This window comes from Mobula birostris, chromosome 32 (genome assembly GCF_030028105.1).
Source record: "Mobula birostris isolate sMobBir1 chromosome 32, sMobBir1.hap1, whole genome shotgun sequence".
NCBI classification, from domain to species: domain Eukaryota; kingdom Metazoa; phylum Chordata; class Chondrichthyes; order Myliobatiformes; family Myliobatidae; genus Mobula; species Mobula birostris.
In genome coordinates, this window is record NC_092401.1 from 26805480 (window position 1) to 26827547 (window position 22068).

Sequence of the window (22068 nt, forward strand, 5' to 3'; positions counted from 1 at the left end):
AGTTATTTTTTATTCCAAGGTAGTATAAAAGGCAACATCAAGAAATAATTCTTCAAACTGGCTTGAAAAATAAAACTCAATTGGTTTCTTTTAAACCTCTCTTAAAAGAAATGGTTACCATATCCTTCATTGGCAGCTGCTCTTTTTGAATACAGAGACTGGACCCATCCTCAGTATCTGACCGATGTTTCTGTCTGAACACCGTACATTAGTAACCAGTCAGTCCTGGGGCTGTTATAGAAAAACTTGAATATTTACTGAACTGATACTTATAAACATTTCCAAATGGAGATCAACCTGACAGCAACAGGAAATTGTGATGAATACGACCCTTCCTGAAGAGGAAAACTGTCCTGTCCAAACCTTTCTTGATCACGTAAAGAAATACATAGCTTGTGCCAAAAGACTTCAAAGCAGATTAATTATCCCCGAGGTGAGCATTTTGGGCCTCGGTTTTCCAACATGGCTTGTGGTGAAGTTAAAGGCAGGACTGTAATCATAAAATAAATAATTCTTTATTCAGCGCTTATAAGTAAAATTGAAAAGAACTGGGGGGAGGGCAGATAAACAAGCCCCTCTGCGTGCTCTGTAGCAGAAGCTGTGATCTCTAGCATTGAGCATGTTTGTGACCTGTTTTATTTTGCCTCTGACCATTAAAGCCATTAAGATTTCCCTTTTGGCTGTGATTAACGATATTGTTATTAACTGATGTGGAGATGGAAGCCTCTTTCCTAAAGCTCATCCTATTGGAATACATTGTCTGATTAGTCACTCGAGCAGTCAAGACTATCCAAAGGAAATCTAAAACTCAAACAAAAACTGCTGGAAACACACAGCATGTTGTGATACCTATATTGTACATCTCTCCCTCTGCCACATAAAATGAACTGACTTTTTTTTCTTTTCTGGTCTTTGCCTTGAAACATTAAACTCTTTCTTTCTGAACTCTTGCATTTTCTGGTTTTGAGGATCTTTGCCCTCCAAACTTCACTTGCAACTTTGGTCTCAGTCTAAAGGCTTGCCATGGCGTATCTGCTGGGAATTGTCTTTGTTGGGTTAGAAAGGTTGTATACTATAGTAGTCAACTTTATACACAAGTTGGCAATGGTAACTGATCCACTGAAGATTTTCACTCTTCGGACCTCCTACCCGAATCACAAAATCCAACACAGTTTGGACACCACCGGTACTTTGAGAATAAAGACAGAAAGACATCATCCTGAAATGTTAATAGTGCTATTTTCTCTCCTGACCAGATGAGTGTCTCCCACAGTCTCTTACCTGATACCCATTAGCAGGGTGACATTTTGTTTTACTATTACCAACACATTAATGACGAACATATCTATTGTCTTGTTAAATACCTGGCACCTTTACTATGCACTAAGTACCTTAGTAAACTGTCCCTTTTACAAATGGAACAGTGGCAACAAAGACAGCACACGTCCTCAATGTGGAGTTGGACACTAAAATAGAAAATGTCAAATGCGTCTTGAATGCTCTCACATCTGAAAGTTGGCCATCAATCAGTCGGACGATCCTCACCTGTCCTGGACTACTTCACGTTCCTTCTCTTTCCTTCTTACACGATGGATTCCTGAAACATTATCACCCTCAAAAAGCAGTTCCCAGGTGTAGTCCTTCTTGATTTGAGGAACATGCACCCCTCCAATCTCCTTCTTCACCAGTCCAGAGAAAGAAACGAGGTAACTTTGAGCCCCTGCCACGTGACATTGTTGCTCGTTCACCATACACTTCACTGAGAAGTAACGCTCCAGCACTTGGAGGCCCAGATCGGCAGTATTCTCCATTTGAGTTAGAGTCTGAGGAGTTAGAACACAGAACATAAAACAGCGCAGCATAGGAAAAACCCTCTGGCCAAACCATATTAAACTCATGTAAGGGAGTTTCGTCTTTTACGGCGTAGGCTAATTAAAATGGCTTCTTTGTTATGTTATACTTGGAAATGCTTCTTTGTTATGTTAAACACTGAGAAAGTTTTTGCGCTACAGCTTGTTGTGGGTTAGGGGGTGATAAGAGGATGTTACGAACCAATTGGGATAGTTGTTATGATTTTGGTGTATCTGGAAGATTTGTATGCGCGGGGTTTTGGAGGCAGAAGGCGGGAGAGAGAGGGACAGAGGATGGAGCAGCTGCTGTGAGTCCGCTAACGGGGTTGGACCCCGAGCGGGGCGTGCAGCAAGGAGACGGAGACGGACTCGTGTCAACCACCATTGTTGGTCCCAGGCGGCCGGTCGAGGTGGTCCGAGGGGTCGCAGGGTGAAGAAGAAGGGTCCAGAAGCAGGGTCATTTAATCGTATCTGGTGTATTGTCTGTTATTTGGGCAGGGTGGGGTACATCACACAGCATCCACACAAACTAATTACCCAGTTTGGCGGGGCCAAGGGCTGTTTCCCTAGATGACAGCGAGCCGAGCGACCCTGAGGGTGGCCGGGGGGGGGGGGCTACGCTCAGAAATTAAATGCCCAAGAAACTAATCCCTTCTACCACACAATGTCAACATCCTTCATTCTCTGCGTTCATGTGCCTTTCTAAAAGCCTCTTAAATATCTCTATTGAACCTGTCTCCACCACCACCCCGGCAATGTATTTAGGCACCCACCGCTCTGTGTTAAAAACTTGACCTGCACGTCTCCTTTGAAATCCCCCTCTCAGCTGTTCTCTAATATTAGACATATCACAGTTAAAAATGAAAAGCACTCATTAACCAATGTGCATACTGGTACTAAATGAGCAACAATCAGAAGGTACTTTCATGGGTTAATGAGCCAATGATTTACCACACAGCCATTCAACCTCTAGTTTGGGGATTGGAGACATGGGAGACTGCCAGGCTAGAGGAACTCAGCCACTCGAGCAGCAGCTATGGAGGCAGAGCGTTGGTCAACATTCTGTATCCCGATGCAGGGTGCCAACCAAAAGTCAGATTTATTTATTTATCACATGTACATCAAAACATGCAGTGAAATGTGTTACTTGCATTAACAACCAACGCACCTAAGATTATAGTGGGGCAGACCGCAAGTGTCACCACATATTCCAGCAACTACAAAAAACAGCAAAATAGCTTACCAGGCAACAAGGCCCATTTCTCCCACCCATGCACACACACTCACAATCCTCCAACCCCAGGACAGGCTATCTTCAGCCTCCAGCCTTCAACAGACTCATAGATTCATAGACCTTTGGCCTTCAACGTCTCTAGCAGACTCACAGACTTGGGGCTCTGGCCATTGGGCCTTGACTCCTGGGCTTCCAATCGACCTTCAGGCTTTGATCTTCAGTATCGACCCAGGGCTCACCGATAACAGTGAAGAAGAACCCTGGATGAGTCCAGACTGGCTGATGAAGGGACCCAAACATCAGGCCTCGAACTCCAGTCTTGCCAAAACATCGACAATCCCTCTGTATCCACAGATGCTGCCTGACCCACTGGGTTTCTCCAGATGCTTGCTTCTTACCCTGGTCTGAGGATGATGAGGGATGCCTGACTAAATCTGATCATCCCCCCCTTGAGTCATAGAGCACTATAGCACTTCAGCCTATCTAGACTATACCAAACTGTTAATCTGCCTGGACATATCAACCCACACCTGGACCATACCTCTCCCATCCATGTACTGATCCAAACTCCTCTTAAATGTTGAAATCAAACCCACATCTACCACTTCCGATGGCAGCTTGATCCACACTCTCACCATCATCTGAATGAAGAAGGTTTCCCTGAAATATTTTACGTTTCACCCTTAACCTAACTAGATCTTTAGTTCTAGTCACCAAACCTCAATGGAAAAAGCCTGTTTGCATTAACCCTACCTATACCCCTCTATTTTGTATACCCCTCTCAAACCTTCTGTCATTCTCCTGTACTCCAGTGAATAAAGTCCTCAGCCACTGAATCTTTCCCTGTAACTCAGATCTCCCTGTCAACATTCCTGTAAATCCTCTTTACTCTTTCAATCTTAGTGATATCTTCCTTAACAACCCTAACTACCTATAATGTTAATTTCAAGGAATTATTGATTTGTACTCCCAGATCCTCCTGTGCTACCGCATTCCACTGTGCTCTACCGTTCACTTTGTAAGTCGTATCCTGGTTTCTCCTCCCAATCTGCAGCACCTCACACTCGTCTGCATTAAATTTTACCTGCCAGCTTTCAGGCCATTTTTCCAGCTGGTCCAGATGTTGCTACCAGTTTTCATCATATTCTTCATTGTCCACTACGCCCCCAACCTTGGTGTCATTTGAACATTTACAGATCCAGTTTATCACATTATCATCCAGGTTGTTGATATAGACAACAAACAGCAGCGTACCCAGCACTGATCCCAGTGGCCTACCACTTGTTGCAGGCCTCCAGTCAGAGAGGCAGCCATCTACAACCACCCTCTGGCTTCTTCTGTGAAGCCAATGTCCAATCCATTTTACTAGCTCATCCAGGAGGCCAAGCGACTGAAACTTCTTGACCAGCCTCAATGTGGGATTTTGACAAGGGGGGAGGGAGGGGAAGGAATGTCAACTCAGACCATGAGAGGTCTGCGTCGGGCATTTTCATGCCTTACAAGGTGCAGATTGGAAGCCTGTGAGGGGCGCTACTCCTCGCACAGACACGAGAGCAATGTGTGGTTAGGTGGCCTTGCTCAAGGACACAAACACTCTGCCACAGCTGAGGCTCGAACCAGCGACCTTCGGATCACTAGACGAACGCCTTAACCACTTGGCCACATGCCCAAACAAAAGCCTTGTTAAAGACCATGAAGACAACATCCACTGTCTTTCCTTCATTAACTTTCCTGATAACCTCCTCAAAAAACTTTATTGGTTAGACATGACCTACCATGCACAAAGCCATGTTGACTGTCGCTAATCAGTCCCTGTCTATCCTTAACTTAAATATCCGGTCTGCATCCCTCCATGCCCTGCACATTCAGCAGCTTAAACACCACTAGTATATCTGCCACCACATTATCCCAGGCACCTACCACTCTCCGTGTAAAAAAAAACCTGCCTCACACATCTCCTCTGAACTTTCCCCCTCTCACCTTAAATGCAAGTCACCCTTGTATTGACATTTCTACCATGGAAAAAAGATTCCAACTGTCCACCTTACCTAGGCCTCTCATAATCTCATCAGATCTCCCTGGAGCCTCCAATGCTCCACGGAAAACAGCCCAAGTTTGTCCATTACATTTTCTAGTACTTGGCGGGGGGGGGGGGGGGGGGGAAGATTCCCAGTACATGCGACATTAGTAAACCAATTAGAAATCTAGAACAAACTCAGTCATAGAGTAATATAGCACAGAAACAGGCCCTTCAGCCCAATGTGTGCATGCTGACCATAGTGCCCACTAACATAAACTCATCTGCCTGTACTTGGCCTATATCCCTCTAACCCATGTATTTATCCAAATGGATTTTAAATGTTGATATTTACAGAGCAAAGAACAACTGAACTTCTATGAATTAAGGAGAAATCAGTTAGTTCTATGATACATTCAGTGACCACTTTATTAGGTACATTCTCCTCTGACCTCTCTCATTATCAAGGCGATTTCACCCACAGAACAGTCACTCATGGGGTGTTTCTCGCTTCTCGCACCATTCTTTCTAAACCCTTGAGCAGGGGTCCATGGACCCCAGGACGGGAACCCCTGCTCTAGAGACTATTGTGCATGAAAATCTCAGGAGACCATTCTGTTTAGCACTAACAATCATTCCACAGCCAAAGTAACTTAGATCACATTTCCTTCCCCATTCTGAAGTTTGGTCTGAACAACAACTGAACCTCTTGACCACATTTGCATGATTTTCTGCATTGAGTTGCTGCCAGATGATCAGCTGATTAGCTACTTACATTAACAAAGGTGTACAGATGTATCTAACATATGTCCCCACTGAGTATAAAGGAACAGAATTAGGCCATTTAGCCCGATGAATCTGTCCTGCCATTCAATCATGGCTGATTTTTTTTTTCCTGACCTTTTCCCTGTAACCAACCAAGAACTTATCAGTCTCTGCCTTAAATACACCCAATGACTTGGCTTCCACAGCCCTCCTTGGGAAAGAAATCAACTACGATAAGATAGATCCTTGGCCTTTGCACCTTATTGTCTACCTCGACTGCTCTTTCTTTGTAACTGTAACACTCTATTCTGCATTCTGTTAATATCTGTACTCTGTACTAAGTCAATGCACTGTTGTAATAAATGGATCTGTATGAATGGTATGCGAGACAAGTTTTTCACTGTACCTCGGTACATGTTACAATAATAAACCAGTTTACCTCTGGTGGAAGAAATTCCTCCTCATCTCTGTTCTAAAGGGCACCCTTGCATTCTGAGGCTATGCCCTCGAATCCGAGACTCCTCCACTCTAGGAAACATCCTCTCCATCTAGACCTTTCAATATTCAATTGGTTTCAATGAGATCTCCACCCCCTCATCCTTCTGAGCTCCATCGAGCTCAGGCCCAGAGATATCAAACACTCCTCATACATTAACTGCTAAAGGTACATCTCTTTATTTTGAGGCTGTGAAGTGTAATGCAAAACAAAGGGGTTATGTTCATCTATAGATGATACAAAGATAGGTGGAGGGGCAGCTAGTGTCGAAGAAGTAGGGAGGCAACAAGAGGACGTGGATAGCTTGGAAAAATGGGCAAAGAAGTGGCATATAGTATACAGAGCAGGGAAGTGTATGGCCATACACTTCAGAAGGAATAATGGCATTGACTCTAAGACCATAAGACTAGGGAGCAGAGTAGGCCATTCGGACAATCGAGTCTGCTCTGCCATTTCACCAAGGCTGATTTAATAATCCTCTCAATCCCATTCTCCTGCTTTTTCCTTGTAACATTTGAAACACTGATTAATCAAGAACCTATCCACCTCCACTTTAATTACACTCAATGACTTGGCTTCCACAGCCAAGGCTGTTTTCTAAATAAGGAGAAATTCCAGAAATCCAAGGTGCAAAGGGACTTGGGAGTCCTAGTGCAGCATTCCTAAAAACTAATGTGCAGGTTGATTGGTAGTAAGGAAGCCAAATGCATTCATTTTGAGAGGACTAGAATATAAAAGCAAGGATTTAATGCTAAGGATTGGTTCCTTAAGGTTGTCATAGCTGGGGGTAGTGGGGATAAGCTCCCACTTCCTATTAAATGCTCCAATGGCATGCATCTCAAATAGCCTCTGACAACCAAGTCCAACTCCTGGCCTTCAAGTGTAGCTTAGCTACTAAGCCTGGTGGAACCATTTTTACTGACAGGAGAAAGGGCAAAAGGAGGTTGCTGGCACCTTAAGGCTGATATATACCTGTGCATCAAATGTATGCCGTAGGTATCCTGTACCCTACGCTATAGGGTGACATGCACCTCCCCAAAAATGTAACTCACAAGTCGTGGCGACACAGACCGCAACAACTGTGATTGGTTCACTTGGTAGCATCACATTTCCTCATACTCATTTCCCGGTTGCTTCTCTCCGCTATGTCTGTACACTAATGCGAAATAAATGGCTGGAGACGATGAACCAAATCGTCAAATCGACCTGCCAACATCAGAAAATATTTGAAATGCATTTCCTCCTCCATGCCTGTCACGAAGAAAGTCAACACGGTGGCAGAGAAACCCCACCACCAACTAGCGTTTTGGCGGTGAATTGCAGAGCAACACAGACACAACTACGCACGCTCGCTACGGCGTAGGTCTACGCAAAAGTATAAATCAGCCTTTAAAACCAGTCACTTCAGGCAGACAGGGTTCGTCAGCTTGGTTGGCAGATCATCTAGATGGAACACTCTGATCTTAAATCTCCACTGCCTGGTGGCTATACCCACTGATGGGAAAAGTTTTGGGAGTAAACTTTGAGGAAAAATCCAGAGCTGGAGATTCTAAGGCAGTCCTACGTTGAGTTCAACATCACTGGCATCACTGGTGCCAAACCATATCAGTCTCTGCTGTTCCTTTGGATTCATCAGCTGCGTGGAGAGGAGCAGCCTGCTGCACGGGCAGCAACTTGCTCTCCATATTGTACAGCCCTGGCTTACGTATCAGCTAGGATGCAATATCCATGGTTGACCCCGACCAACGAAGGGCCTCAGGAAGTCTAAGGCTTTATAAAACGTTGGTCCAACCACATTTCGAGTATTGTGAACAGTTATGGGCCCCGTGTTTTAATGATTTTATTTTATTCATCAATTTTTAAATATTACTTACTCGGTGCGGAACAGGCTCTACTGTCTCTTTGAGCCGTATCGCCTAGCAAACCACCTTATCATAGCCTAATCATACAATTTACAATGACCAGCTAACTGGGTATGCCTTTGGACTGTGGAAAGAAACTGGAGCACCAGGAGGAAACCCACACGCAAAGGGGCATGAAATGTACAAGCTTGCTTACAGAGCATGCCGGAACTGAACTCTGAACTACAACACCCTGAGCTGTAACAGCATTTCGCTAACATGGCGCTCTAAAAAAGGATACGCTGGCATTGAAAAGAATCCGGGTGTTCCTGAGAATAAAAGTGAACATCCAGACTTAAGAAAGTATTAACATACGAGTAGTGTTTTATGTCTCTGGACCTGTACTCACTAAAATGTAGAAGACAGTTGGGGGATCACTTGGACACCCACTGAATATTGAAAGGCCGAGATAGAGTGGAAGTGGAGAGTGTTTCCAGTAGTGGGAAAATCTAGGACCAGAGAGCACAACCTCAGAATAAAGGGGCGACTCTTTACAGCAGAGATGAGGAGGAATTTCTTTGGCCAGGCGTGGTGAATCTGTGTATTATAATGGTCATGGTGTTGTGATATTATGGTCTTGTAGTATTAAAGTCTTCTGTTATTATGGTCTTGAGGTATTATGAACTTGTGGTTATGGTGTTGTGATATTGTCGTATTAGGGTCTTCTGGTCTTGTAATATTATGATATTGTGGTATTATGGTCATGGGGTGTTGCTGTCTTGTGGTATTATGGACGCGCTACTATGGTCTTGAAGTATTACCTGCAGGGTTACAATGACCTGGCACTGGGTGCTGGGGGAAAGCCTCCCGTTGGCCCAGGCCGCAGTGTCCCGCAGCAGGGCAGCGAGCAGGGCCGCCTCTCCGCCCACGTCCCGGTCCCCCCGCAGGAACTCGTCGGCGCCGTCCAGAAGGATGAGGGCGGGCGGCCTGGCTGGACTTTCGTGTATGGAGGCCACGGCGTGCAGCAGCTGCCGGGCCGAGCGGGGGTACACCAACTGCAGTCGTCGCAGGCCGGGGGGCTCCAGCTGCAGCAGGGGGGCGGGCAGCGCCCGTACCGGGCGGGGGGCGAGTAGGAGCACCCGTCCCCCGTCTCGGCCCGCCACCGCGGCGGCCGCCTGGAACAGTAGCCAGGTCTTGGCCTGGGACCTGGTCCCCAGCAACAGGCAGCCCCCCATGTCCGAGCCGCCCCAGATCCCGGGATCCACCGAACTCACGGGACCCTCAGCTTCACCGGGACCTACAGTCTTCTCCGGATCTTCAGTATTCCCGAGGTTTAGAGCATTGCCGGGATCTTCAGTGTTCCCGGAATTTATAGTAGTCCTGGCGTCTCCATTGTTTCTGGAATCTGTGGCTTTCCCGGGATCTACAGCAATCTTGGAATCTCCAACATTCCTGGGATCTTCAGAGTTCCCCGAACTTCTAATGTTCATGAAATCTCCAGTCTTCACAATATCAACAGAACTCCTGGGATCACAGGATGGTGTGTTCGCAGAATCCCCAAAACCACTGGGGTTTCTATTATTCCTGAGACTTCCAGCGGTCCCGGGGCTTTCGGCATTCCTGGGACCGCCGCGGTTCCCCGCATCTCCAGTCCTGAAGGCGCCAAGAACTTGCAGCAGCACCGCGGCCATCGCCACCGAACCTGTTCCACTTCCTGGTTCAGAAGCTGCAGGTTCCCGCTGAGATTTGAAACACTCACCAGCAACCACGTCTATTTACTTAGCGGCCGGTGCAGTCTTCAAGCCGCTTCAATGAACCCTGACAGAACTTTAACAGCGAGCCCGTGAGGGAAATGCTTTTTTTAAAAAAAACACGTTTATTTCTGGGCTGCGGGTGTTACTGGTCAGACTGACATTTAATTGTCACGTTTTGGTAAAGACTAACAATGGCACATTTACCCCTAAAACATTTCAGTGAAACAGAATTTTTTTAAACACAGTCTGGTAGTTGCATGACTGCCGTCAACACTCCACAATCATTTAATTTAACCTACTGAGCCCACTATTCCTTTGTCTGGCTAACAGAAAACCGAAGTGCAGGTTTAAATGGGCCATGATCTGGAGGACAAAATATAATGTGTCAGGTGAATTGGTTCTGCGTTTCTCAATTTTTAAGCATTTGTGTGAATGATCTTAATGAAAGGACGCACGTAGACAGTCAGGGTGCCCTAGGGTAGTGGTAGTCGTGAGATCACTCGAGTTGATACTAAAGGGTTATCTCTTTATGGGTCCTCAGGCGGCTGGAGAAGCTGATTCACGATCCACATAGCCGGGATGTTAGGGTGAATTCCCCGAATGGAGACCCTTCAAGGATCCCGAAGATGGGTCTCAGCCTGAAGCGTCGACTGTTTACTCTTTTCCATAGATGCTGCTTGGCCTGTTGAGTTCCTCCAGCACTCTGTATGTGTTGCTTGGATTTCCAGCGTTTGCGGATTTTCTCTTGTTTGTGATTGGACTACCGCACTGCCAAGTCTCCTCCAAGGATGCCTACCCTGAAGAAGTTTAAATCTTCCCTTTGATGGGAGTTCAGTGAAACCCTCTCTCACCGCTCCTCCTCTGTGACCTCTACTGCCCTCCTGCCATGTCGTCACCCAAACCTGCTACCACAGCCTGGGAACATGCCTTCACTGCCATCTTGTACCACATGGCTTCCAGATTGGTTTTCAAGCTTCTCGATTCCGACCTTCTGAGGAGCCCAGGTACTCACATTCAATCGACAGCTTCTCTCACCAGTTTCTCCGTGCTACGCTTCCCGCCATGGGGTACCTGGGGTCCCTATCCCACTTCCACCACTCCACTTTCTCTCTCCACCACCTGCAATTTTATAAGACCTGATGAAGCATCTCGGCCCAAAATGTTGACTGTTTACTCTTTTCTATAGTTCCTCCAGCATTTTGTGTGTTGTACCTTCTAGTTTTGGACTGTCCTACCATTGGAAATAGACTCTATCCTGTCAAATCTATGCCTTCCGTAAAATGATATAAAGTTCAAAGTATATATATTATCAAAGTACATATATGTCACCATATACAAGCTTAAGATTTATTTTCTTGCAGGCATCATGGTAAATACAAGAAACACAATAGAATCAATGAAGGACAGCACCCAACAGGACAGACAAAACAAACAGTGTGCAAAGGATACAAACTGTGCAAATACAAAAAGAAAGGCAGACAAGAAAATAATAATAATAATATAAATAAGTAAGCAATAAATATTGAAAACATAAGATGAAGATTTCTTGAAAGTGAGTCCATAGGTTGTGAGAACAGTTCAGTGGGTGAAGTTATCCCCTTTGGTTCAAGAGTCAGGTGGTTGAGGGGTAATTGCTGTTCTTGAACCTAGTGGTGTGGGTCCTGTACCTTCTTCCTAATGGCAGCAGTATGATGAGAGCATGATCTGGGTGGTGAGGGGTCCTCGATGATGGATTCTGCTTTCCTGCGACAGTGCTCGGTATAAATGTGCTCAATGGTGGGGAAGGCTTCACCCATGATGGACTGGGCTGTATCCATTAGTTTTTGTAAGCTTTTCCATTTAAGGGTATTGGTATTTCCATACCAGACCTTGAAGCAACCAGTTTCCACCACAGAAGTTTGTAGAAGTTTTAGAGTAACATGCTGAATCTTTGCAAACTTCCAAGAAAGTGGAGGCATTGCCTTGCTTTCTTTGTAGTGACACGTATGTGCTGGACCCAGGATAGATCCTTCGAAATTATAACACCAAGGAATTTAAAATAGTTGACCCTTTCCACCCTTGATTCCCACCAATAAGGACCCCCGGTTTCCTCTTCCTGAAATCAATAATAGCTCCTTATTCTTGCTGACATTGAGTAAGAGGTTGCCGTGGCACCACTCAGCTAGATTTTCAAACTCCCTTTTATATGCTGATTCATCACCGCCTCTGATTTGGCCAATGACAGTAGTATCATAAGCAAACTTAAAAATGGCATTGGAGCTGTGCTTAGCCTCACAGTCATAAATATGAAATGAGTAGATCAGGGGGCGATGCACACAGCCTTGTGCTACATCTGTGCCGATAGAGATTGTGGAGGAGATGTTGTTGCCAGTGTCAGAGGATGTAGAGGAGGCTTGACACAAAAGCAGAGACGATTTAGCAGTAAATGATATTTTACTAATAAACTGCAAAGTAACAAACCACAAAACAAGACAGAACAGATACTTCATATAACAAGGTGCCTGAAGTCTAAGAGGGTTGAGTTTGGCTGTTTCGATGGGTGAACAAAGGGCTGCGGATTTGTGCTGGGTTTAAATTGGCTGCAGGTGATGAGTTGGAAACGAGTGGTATGTGTCTCCTGTTAGCTGGGTTGAGACTGGGAGGTGCCTTTGTGTGCAGGTCTGACAGCGATCTAAACTGACTGCAGTCTGCAAATGAGATAATCGAGGATCCAGTTGCACAAGGAGATATCGAGGCTTACTGATTAGTTTTGAAGAGATGACGGTATTAAATGCCAAACTGTAGTCAATGAAGAGCATTCTGATGTATGCATCTTCACTCTCCAGGTGTTAGAGGACTGAGTGAAGAGCCAATGAAATGGCATGTGCTATTGACCTGTTGAGACACTAGGCAAATTGGAGCTGATCTAAGTTTCTTCTCAGGCGGCAGCTGTTACCAGCCTCTCAAAGCACTTCATCAGGGTGTTGTAAGTGCTACTGGCTTTATCAGAATGGACGTAAGTGCTATTGGATGATACTCATTTAGGTAGATTGCCACGTTCCTCTTAGGCACCGATATAATTGAAGCCTGCTTAAATTAGCTAGGTACTTCAGACCACCAAAGCAAGCGGTTAAATATATCGGAGAACACTCCAGCCAGTTGATCAGCACAGGTCTTTCATACTCAGCCAGTTACCCTGTCTGAGTCAGATGCTTCACCCTCCTGAAGAATGCGCTCACATTGGCCTCAGGGACTGAAATCACAGGGTCATCAAGAGTTGTGGGTGTTCGTGAATATGCCTCCATGTAATATCTTTATTAGGCACACCTCAGCCTCCAGTTCCATCATTCCATAGGCTACTTCTGAACCCTCGTAATTTACTTTCTACTTTATACTGCAGTGTTGGTTGGACTGCATCTGGAACATCGTGAGCAATTCTTGGCCCTGTACCCAAGGAAAGATGTGGTGGCCCCGCAGGGGCTGCCGAGGAAGTTTGCAAGAATGGTCTTAGGAATGGAAACCTAAGGAGCATTGGATATCTCAGGGCCTTACTCGAATTCAGAAGGGTGGAGGGGTATTTCTTTGAAACCTGATGAATATTGGTAGTTTTTAACTGGAGAGAGTGGTTGTGACATGGGAGCAGAATTAGGCCATTGGGCCCATTGAATCTGCTCTGCTATTTCATCATGGCCGATCCATTTCCCTCTGAACCCCATTCCCCCCCATAATTTCTCACACCCTGACTAATCAAGAACCGAGCGACCTCCGCCTATAATACATCTGGCCTCCACATCTGAGAGGATGTTCCTTATAGTGGGAGAGTCTAGGGCCAGAGAGCACAGCCTCAGATTACAAGGACGTCCCTTTAGAACACAGATGAGGAGAAAGTTCTTCAGCCAGAGGGTGGTAAACCTATGAAATTTATTGCCACCGATGGCTGCAGAGGTCACATCATTAAATATATTTAATGCAGAGGTTGATAAATTTATGATTGAAATCTGCAGAAGCGGGGATGGGGTTGGTGGAAGAGGCAAAAGGCTGAAGAAGAAACCAATCCCTTCCCAACTTCTAAGTTTATCCACCCTTCCCAACCACCCACTTTGCCCCTCATCTGCCAGCTTGTACTTCTTTCCCTCACATTGTTATTCTGCCTTCTTCCTTTCCTGCCCTGCAGAGATGCCGGCTGACTGGTTGAGTTACTTCAGTATCTAGTGTGAGAAGCCGGGGTAAACTTGACTTTCTATTGGTCCGAGTGGGCTGTTTCTGTGACGTATAACTCTATTTTATTTTAGTCTACTTCTTTCCATACCCTTTTTAACCGTGAGACTTTCCTCCCCCGTTTCTTTTTCCCTCTCGTTGCCCCACTGCGAGCGTGAATGAATGAATGAATGAATGAATGAATGAATGAATCAATTAATCAGGGTGGCGGAGGGAGGCGCATGCGCGGCGCGGAGCGGCCGGGCACGGCGTCCAATCAGGTGGCGCAGGAGCGGTGATGACGCGTCACCCGGGCAGCGGCTCAGTCGGAGGGCGGTGCGAGGGTCCTCAGCGCTGTGGTTCGTCGCGGTAACGTAGCCCGGAGCTTCGGTCGATTCTCCCCTTTGCCCTCACCCGTCCCTCTGGCCGCCCCGGCATCTCGCAGCAGCAACAGCCGTTTGGACTCGCTCGCTGATCGGATGGCGCTTACATCCGTGCTCGAGGCCCCGAGCCTGGGCCTGTTGCTGCTACTTGCCGTGGGCGCCAGCGTCGTGGAAGTGAAGCGGCCCCGCGGCGTCTCCCTATTGAGTGAGTACCCGGCGCAAATCGTGCAATGCTTTTCATACAGCGAGCGCCAAACCTTGCTTTTAGTGACCGTGCAACAAGTGTTTATTTTAAAGCGCGGTAGCTAGCAACACATTTAAAATGCAGACCAAGTGTTGGAGAATACGGCTGCTGCTTTCAAGTCTCTTACTAGCTCTTCCTTCAGTTCGTCCCGACGAAGTGTCTCGGCCCGAAACGTCGACTGTACCTCTTCCTAGAGCTGCTGCCTGGCCTGCTGCGTTCAACAGCAACTTTTATGTGTGCTGCAGGAAATAATACCGTATTTCTGCGAGTGAGGGTCCATTAGGGCAATAACATGCAGTGCAACTCGTTATACACTACAACTCATTTGGAATACAATACAACATGTGGCGGAAAATTCCTGTATATATTGTTAGTTTCAACAACAATTATACTTTGGATACAGTGTAGATATTGGCAAGCAACAGTATGAGGAATATTTAGCAGTTCCCCGCAAATTATAGAGCAGTACCCACAATTTTGTGTGAACTAATTGTGAGATTGTGCAGATGCTGGAAATCCAGAGCAACACACGCAAAATTGCTGGAGGAACTCAGCAGGTCAGACAAAATCTATGAAAATGAATAAACAATGAATAAAATTGTTTTGGATAGAGACCCCGAAGGACTGGAAAGGAAGGGGGAAGACAAAATTAAAAAGATGGGGGAAGGAGCTGATAAATGGAACCGGGCAGGTGGGAAAGGGCTGGAAAAGAAGTATTCTGAAAGAGAGAGTGGACTATGGGAGGAAGGGAAGATAGAAGGGCACCCAGGGGAGGTGATAGGTGAGAAGAGAGAGGCTAGAATGGGGAATTGAAGAAAATGGAAGGGGTGAGGATAAAAAGAGAAAAAAAAGTACTGTAAGGAGAAATTGATGTTCATGCCATCAGGTTGGAGGCTACCTTGATGGAATAGGTGGTGTTGCTCCACACCCTCATGGTAGAAGGTAGGAGGATCAGCATCTTGTATTCCATTTAGGTAGCTTCCAACCTAATGGCATGAACATCGCTTTCTTCAACTTCCTTTAATTTCTCTGCCCTCCCTGCTCTTTTTCTGTTCCCCATTCTGGCTTATTTCTCACCTGGTCATGATCTCCCTCTGGTTTCCCCTCTTTCTGTTCTCCCGTTGTCCTCCCCTATCAGATTCCTCCTTCAGCCCTTCACATCTTCCACCTATCACCTTCCAGCTTCCCCCACACACCCTCTCCCCTTGGTCAGATCAGCCATGATTTTATTGAATGGTGGAGCAGGCTTGGCGGGCCAGATGGCCGACTCCTGCTCCTATTTCTTATGTTCTTGTGTTCTTATGTGTTTTTACCTATCACCTACCAGTTTGTACTCCAACCCCTCCTCCCACCTCCTCATTCTGACTTCTGCCCCCTTCCTTTCTAAACCTGATGAAGGGTCACAGCCTGAAACGTGGACTGCTTATACCATTCTATACATGCTGCCTGACTTGCTGAGTTCCTCCAGCATTTTATGTACGTTCATCAAGATTTCCAGCTTCTGCATAATCTCTTGTGTTTATGAAAAGAAAATCGTTATGAGGCGTGTGAGTGGCGTTAAAACAATGTTTCACTTTGGCCACTTTGTTCTGTGTATGCATAATTAGCCTTTGAATTTGAAATATCCAGGTGTCCAGATCAAGAGCCACACAGCCAATATTAGTGCTGGACAATGCCAGTAGGTATTGATTGAAGAAAAATAGTTCAATGGTTTAAACAAGAAAAAAATCTGCAGATGCTGGATATCAAAGTAATACACACAAAATGCTGGAGGAACTCAGCAGGCCAGGCAGCATCTATGGAAAAGAGTAAAGAGTTGACGTTTTGGGCCAAGACCCTTCATCAGGACTGGAATGAGAAGGGTAGAGATGAAAAGTCAGAGTAAGAAGGTGGGGGAAAAGAGAGGAAGAAATTCAGGGTCGTAGGTGATAGCTGAAACCGGGAGGGATGAAGTGAAGAGCTGGGAAGTCGGGTTGGTGAAAGACATGAAGGGCTGGAGAAGGGGGAATCTGATAGAAGAGAACAGAAGGTCATGAAAAAAGGGAAGGGGGAGGGGCACCAGAGGGAAGTAATGGGCAGGTATGCAGATGAGGTGAGAGAGGGAAATGGGAGTGGTGATGGGGGGGGGAGGTGGGGGTAAGTTATCGGAAGTTCGAGAAATAGATGTTCATGCCAACAAGTTGGAGCCGACCCAGATGGAATACAAGGTGTTGCTCCTCCAATTCAAGTTGGGAATGGGAAGTAGAATTGAAATAGGTGACCGCTGGGAGTTCCCACTTTTTCTGGCGGATGGAACATGGGTGCTTGGCGAAGTGGTCTCCCAGTCTGTTGGGTCTCACCGATAGACAGGAGGTGACAACTGGGAGTACTGGATACAGCAGTTCACTCCAACAGAACAGGTGAAGTGTCGCCTCAGGTGGAAGGACTGTTTGGGGCCTGAATGGTAGTGAGGAAGGAGGTGGAGCACTTGTTCTGCTTGCAAGGATAAGTACCAGGAGCGACATCAATGGAGAGGGACAACTGGACAAAGGAGTCACATAGGGATCCCTGTGGAAATCAGAAAGTGGAGGCAGGGGAGGGAAATGTGCTTGGTGGTGGAACCCCATTGGAGATGGCAGAAGTTACCGAGAATAATGTGCTGTACACGGAGGGTGGTGGGCTGTTATGTGAGGACAAGAGGAGCCCTATCCCTGGTGGGGTGGCAGGTGGGTAGGGTAAGGGGAGATGTGTGTGAAATGGAAGAGATGCGGGTGAGGGCAGCATTGATGGTGGAGGAATAAAGCCCCTTTCTTTGAAAGAGGACAGCTCGTTAGTTCTGGAATGAAAAGCCTCATCCTGAGTGCAGATGCATTGGAGATGGAGGAATTGAGAGAAGGGGATGACATTTTTACAGGTGATTGGGTGGAAGAGGTATAGTCCAGGTAGCTGTGAGAATCAGTGGGCTCATAAAAGATATGACAAGATAAACTGTCTTAAGAGTTAGAGACAGAGTGATCAAGAAAGGGGAGGGAGGTGTCAGAAATGGACTGGATAAATTTGAGGGCAGGGTGGAAGTTGGAGGCAAAGTTGAAGTCGACGAGCTCAGCCTGGATGCAGGAAGCAGCACCAATGCAGTCATTGATGTAGCGTAGGAGAAGTTGGGGAGTGATACCGCTGTAGGCTCAGAACATAGAATGTTCCACGTAGCCCACAAAAGGCGGGTATAACTGGGATCTGTACAGGTGCCCATGGCTACACCTTTTGTTTGAAGAAAGTGGAAGGAGACAAAGGAGAAATTGCTGAGCATAAGGAGAAGTTCTGCCAGATGGAGGAGGTGGTGGTGGAGGGGAACAGGTTGGTTCTGGTGTTCATAAAGAATCCGGGGGGGGGTTTCGCTGCCTTCCTGATGAGGAATGAAGGTGTATAGAAACTGGGCAACTATAGTGAACATGAGATGGCCGGGGAACTGGAAGTCATTGAAAAGATCAAACTGCATATCAACTGCAAATGTTGCGTTCAGGCTGGGTGTACTAATGAAGTATTTCTGTTTGAGCTGAGGCAGCCTGACTCGGGAACCATTCAGATCAGATGAGATGTATCCTGATAGGTGGCATGGTAGAATAGGGATTAGCACAATGTTTCATAGTTCACATATATTGTCTGTTCTTTTTTGCTGATATTGTACTTGCAGCATTGAAAGTAGTTACAGTACAGTACATGACGTTTGGCCCACCATGTTGCACCGACCTTTTAACCTATTCGAAGACCTGCCTCTTGGTTTTTTTGCACTACTTTACTTTCCATTTTTCTACTATTTATGATTTATAATTTAAATTTTTAATATTTACTAATTTTTACTATTTTTAATATTTAATATTTGTAATCCAGGGAGCGGGAAGTGCAGAATCAAATATCTCTGTGATGATTGTGCGTTCTAGTATCAATTGTTTGGCGACAATAAAGTACAAAGTATAAAAGTATAAAGTATTTAACCTTTTCCTCCCACATCGACCTCCATTTTTCTATCATTCATACGTCTGAGTTTCTTGTATGTCTCTAATGTATCTGCCTCTACCACCATTCTCTGTGTAGAGTTTACCTGTGAGATGCCCCACCTTATACTTTCCTCCGATCACTTAAAAATTATGCCCCCTTGTATTAGCCATTTTTGCCCTGGGGAAAAGTCTCTGGCTACCCACTGTTTCTAAACCACATCTATCAAGTCACCTCTCATCCTCCTTCACACCGAAGAGAAAACTCCTAGCTCACTCAATCTTTCCTCATGAGTCATGCTCCTTAAACCAGGCGACGTTTCAGCAGAGCCTCTAGTGTGGTATGGGAAATATCCCAAGTCCTTCAGAGTCAGGGTTATTATTATGGATATATGTTATGAAATTTGTTTTGCAATGGACTATATAAAAGTTACTGTAATGAATAAGATATATAAAATATATAGACCAGCAGGAGAACAAAAGAGTGAGATTGTGTTCGTGGGTTCATGGACTGATGTTGGAGGGGGAAGAAGCTGTTCATAAAATGTTGAGTGTGCATCCTCAGGCCTTTGTACCTCCTTCCTGACGGTAGCCATGAACAGAGGGTATGTTCTGGATGGCGAGGGTCCTTTTTGCAGCACCTCTTTTTGAAAATCTCCTTGATTGTGGGGAGACTAGTACCTGTGATGGAGCTGGCTGCGACTACAGCCCTCTGCAGCTTCCCCCCCCCCCCCCCCCCCCTTTGGCTTGGATTGAATTGTAACTTTATCCCTAAACAGACTTTGACGTTTTAAAGTTTCTGTTATGTTTTGTAACTTGTATACAGACATCCATAGCATAGTATATTTTAAGTGTCCCATTCAGGCCTAAGGATTTAATTGATGTAGATGATTTCGTACTTTTGGGATAATGTTTTTCTTGACAAGATGGATTACTCTACTTGGCAGGTGAAACTTGTGGCCATGGAACGATCTCAGGTTCTGGAGCGGTCTTTAAGCTGGTTGTAGGAGATGACTCTGAAACTGCTGGAAGTAGTTCTGACAGTGGTAGCTGCCTTTCTGTGCATTTTGATCTTGAGAAGATGCATTTAGTTAACCGGAGTGTTCTCTTATCCTTCATATTGCTCCCCTTGCAATCTGGTCCCTCTCGTTAATGCTCGCAAAGTAAATTCTGGTTCTTTGTACTCACAAAAGCCGAATGCTTACAACTTTCCTGAAGCTCCTTGAACTCCCTTCCAGCTTAAAACCAAGCCACATTTTGTAAGTAACTGCCTGATAAACATCGGAAGCTTTCTCAGATACGCTGCCTACAAAAACTCTTATAGTCGAACCCCTGCTTTTGGCGCTTTCACACTTCCTCTGAGCAACATGGCCCTTTGTTGGTCTAATATGCTTTCTGACCAGAGGCACACGGTTGTTACCAACACCTGTTTGTCCTCTGAGGAATAGTTCACGGTGTACACCATGGAGATAGTTGTGACATTATTCAGTATCCTTAATTCACTTTCAGTTGGCTTCATTGCAGTGGATGTGGCATGCAAATGGTGGATGGATCTCCCATCAGGTTGTGGTTGTCTCAGCCAGTCATGTCCCCACAATGCTGGCCCTCCTGTTTTGCCATATACAAGCCCAATGTGGCCTGTTGGTTGTTCTATTTCACTGTCATGAATGTCATTCCCACAGGAGTTATCTTTCCTCCAGTACGAGTTCTTAGTTGAATATCTGCAGGCTTCAGTTTGTTATCTTTGAAATGCCATTTACTGATTTTCTGTAATGACTGAAACAGCTGAGCCAGTGTCCAATTCCATTTTAATTAATTTGGTGTTCACTTCAGGTGTAAGCCATATTGTTTGTCTGTTGTTAGTTTTCACATTCTAAATCTCAAGGCTACTTACCCAGTCTTGTGTCACTCATTATCAGATTTTTCATCAACGGCATGCAGATTAGTGCCCTTCTCTGTGCAAACCATTTATTTTTGTTTGCCTGACATGCTCTTTGTGTGTGTGTGTCCCACTTTGTTACGTTTTCTGCAAGTTTCACCTTTAAATCTGCGTTTGTTTGATGGATATAAGCCCCGGCCTCAACAGAAACACAATTTGTTCAGACATGCCGTTTTTCTGTTTAGACGTTACAATTTTGTTCATACCCACTTTTTTTTTTGATTGCAATTCAATTGCATCTTCCTCTGTGGTTTCACTGAAACAGCAACTTCAATTCTCTTTTAAAATGTGAGTTGTGCTTCAGTTAGGAGTCATTTTTGAATGCTTTCTTTTAAGATTCCACAAACAAGATGATCTCTCAGTGAATCACTAAGCCCGTTACCAAACTGACAGCGCTCAATCCAGCCACCTCTACTGAGATGGACTTCCCTTCCTTTTGATTCCGCTTATGAAACCTAAAGCGTTCAGCAATAATCAATAGCTTCAGTTTGGTTGGTGCAATCAAACTGCAAAGCAAACTGTACGCCTTTAAACCCAATGAAGTCAGCAAAATTGGTACTCATTTCTCATTGGCTATTTCGTTTGCTTCAAAATATTGTTGAATTAGCACAGTATACATATTCCAGTTACCTTGTGTATAATTAAATGCATCAATCTTTCTGATGTTGCCAGCCAGTTATGCTTTTCTTTATGATTATTATTACCAGGTATTCACACTTTATGAACTGTAAATTCTTCCATTTTCGGACCTTAAAAAAACTCGATCGTGTCTTCCCTTCTTTGGAAGTGCTGCTTTTTGTAACTCGACTGTCTCAGTTTCGTTTTAAAAATACCTCGTCACCAATGTTATGTTTTGTAACTTCAAAATATTAAACTAATTCAAAGTAAGACACAAGTCCGGGAATGTAGGTTTAACTTTGAGTTTACTGTAAATGAGGCGGATGAGTGTCATGTGGTAACCTGAACTCACTGATTGTACTGTTGCCTCTGTGTCAGAAAGTTCCATTCCTACTCCAAAGAGTCCAGCACAGAGTCAGTGTTCTGGTATGGTACTGTGGAAAGTTCTGGCCTTTCAGTGAAAATGTCGCAGTGAGATCATGTATGCCAGTTCAGGTTGTAATACAGGCTATAGTCGTACAATCGCTTCATTCAAATTTGATCTGTTGAATTTGTCAGATCCAGATGTTACTGAGGTATTGATGGGTCTTCAGGTGGCTGTTGAGGCTGATCTGGGATCCACATGTTCTGGTGCAGTGTGAGCAAGAGTGAGTGGCAACTGTGGTTAACAGATTTAAAAATGCAAACATGAAATCTGCAGATGCTGGAATTTCAAGCAATACACATAAAGGTGTACCTCTTTACCTCTCTTCCTATAGATGCTGCCTGGCCTGCTGCATT

At 45.3% G+C, this 22068-nt stretch overlaps 2 protein-coding genes across 3 annotated transcripts in view; one reads left to right on the top strand and one right to left on the bottom strand.

Moving 5' to 3' along the window:
• LOC140191157 (uncharacterized) lies at positions 1-9953 on the bottom strand. The gene is made up of 2 exons (XM_072248287.1): positions 9025-9953; positions 1-1823 (listed from the first exon to the last, which is right to left on the bottom strand). Exons 1-2 carry the CDS (start codon positions 9892-9894, stop codon positions 1542-1544), a joined length of 1152 nt encoding a protein of 383 aa, XP_072104388.1. The 5' UTR covers positions 9895-9953; the 3' UTR covers positions 1-1541.
• A 4475-nt stretch (positions 9954-14428) lies between these two features.
• The window catches only part of prkcsh (PRKCSH beta subunit of glucosidase II), a 114711-nt gene continuing 107071 nt past the window's right edge, over positions 14429-22068 (top strand). For both annotated transcript variants that reach the window (XM_072248167.1, XM_072248168.1), the window contains exon 1: positions 14429-14721. In XM_072248167.1, coding sequence (XP_072104268.1) covers positions 14613-14721 — 109 coding nt within the window. In that variant the 5' untranslated portion in view covers positions 14429-14612. The remainder of the gene's footprint in view (positions 14722-22068) is intronic.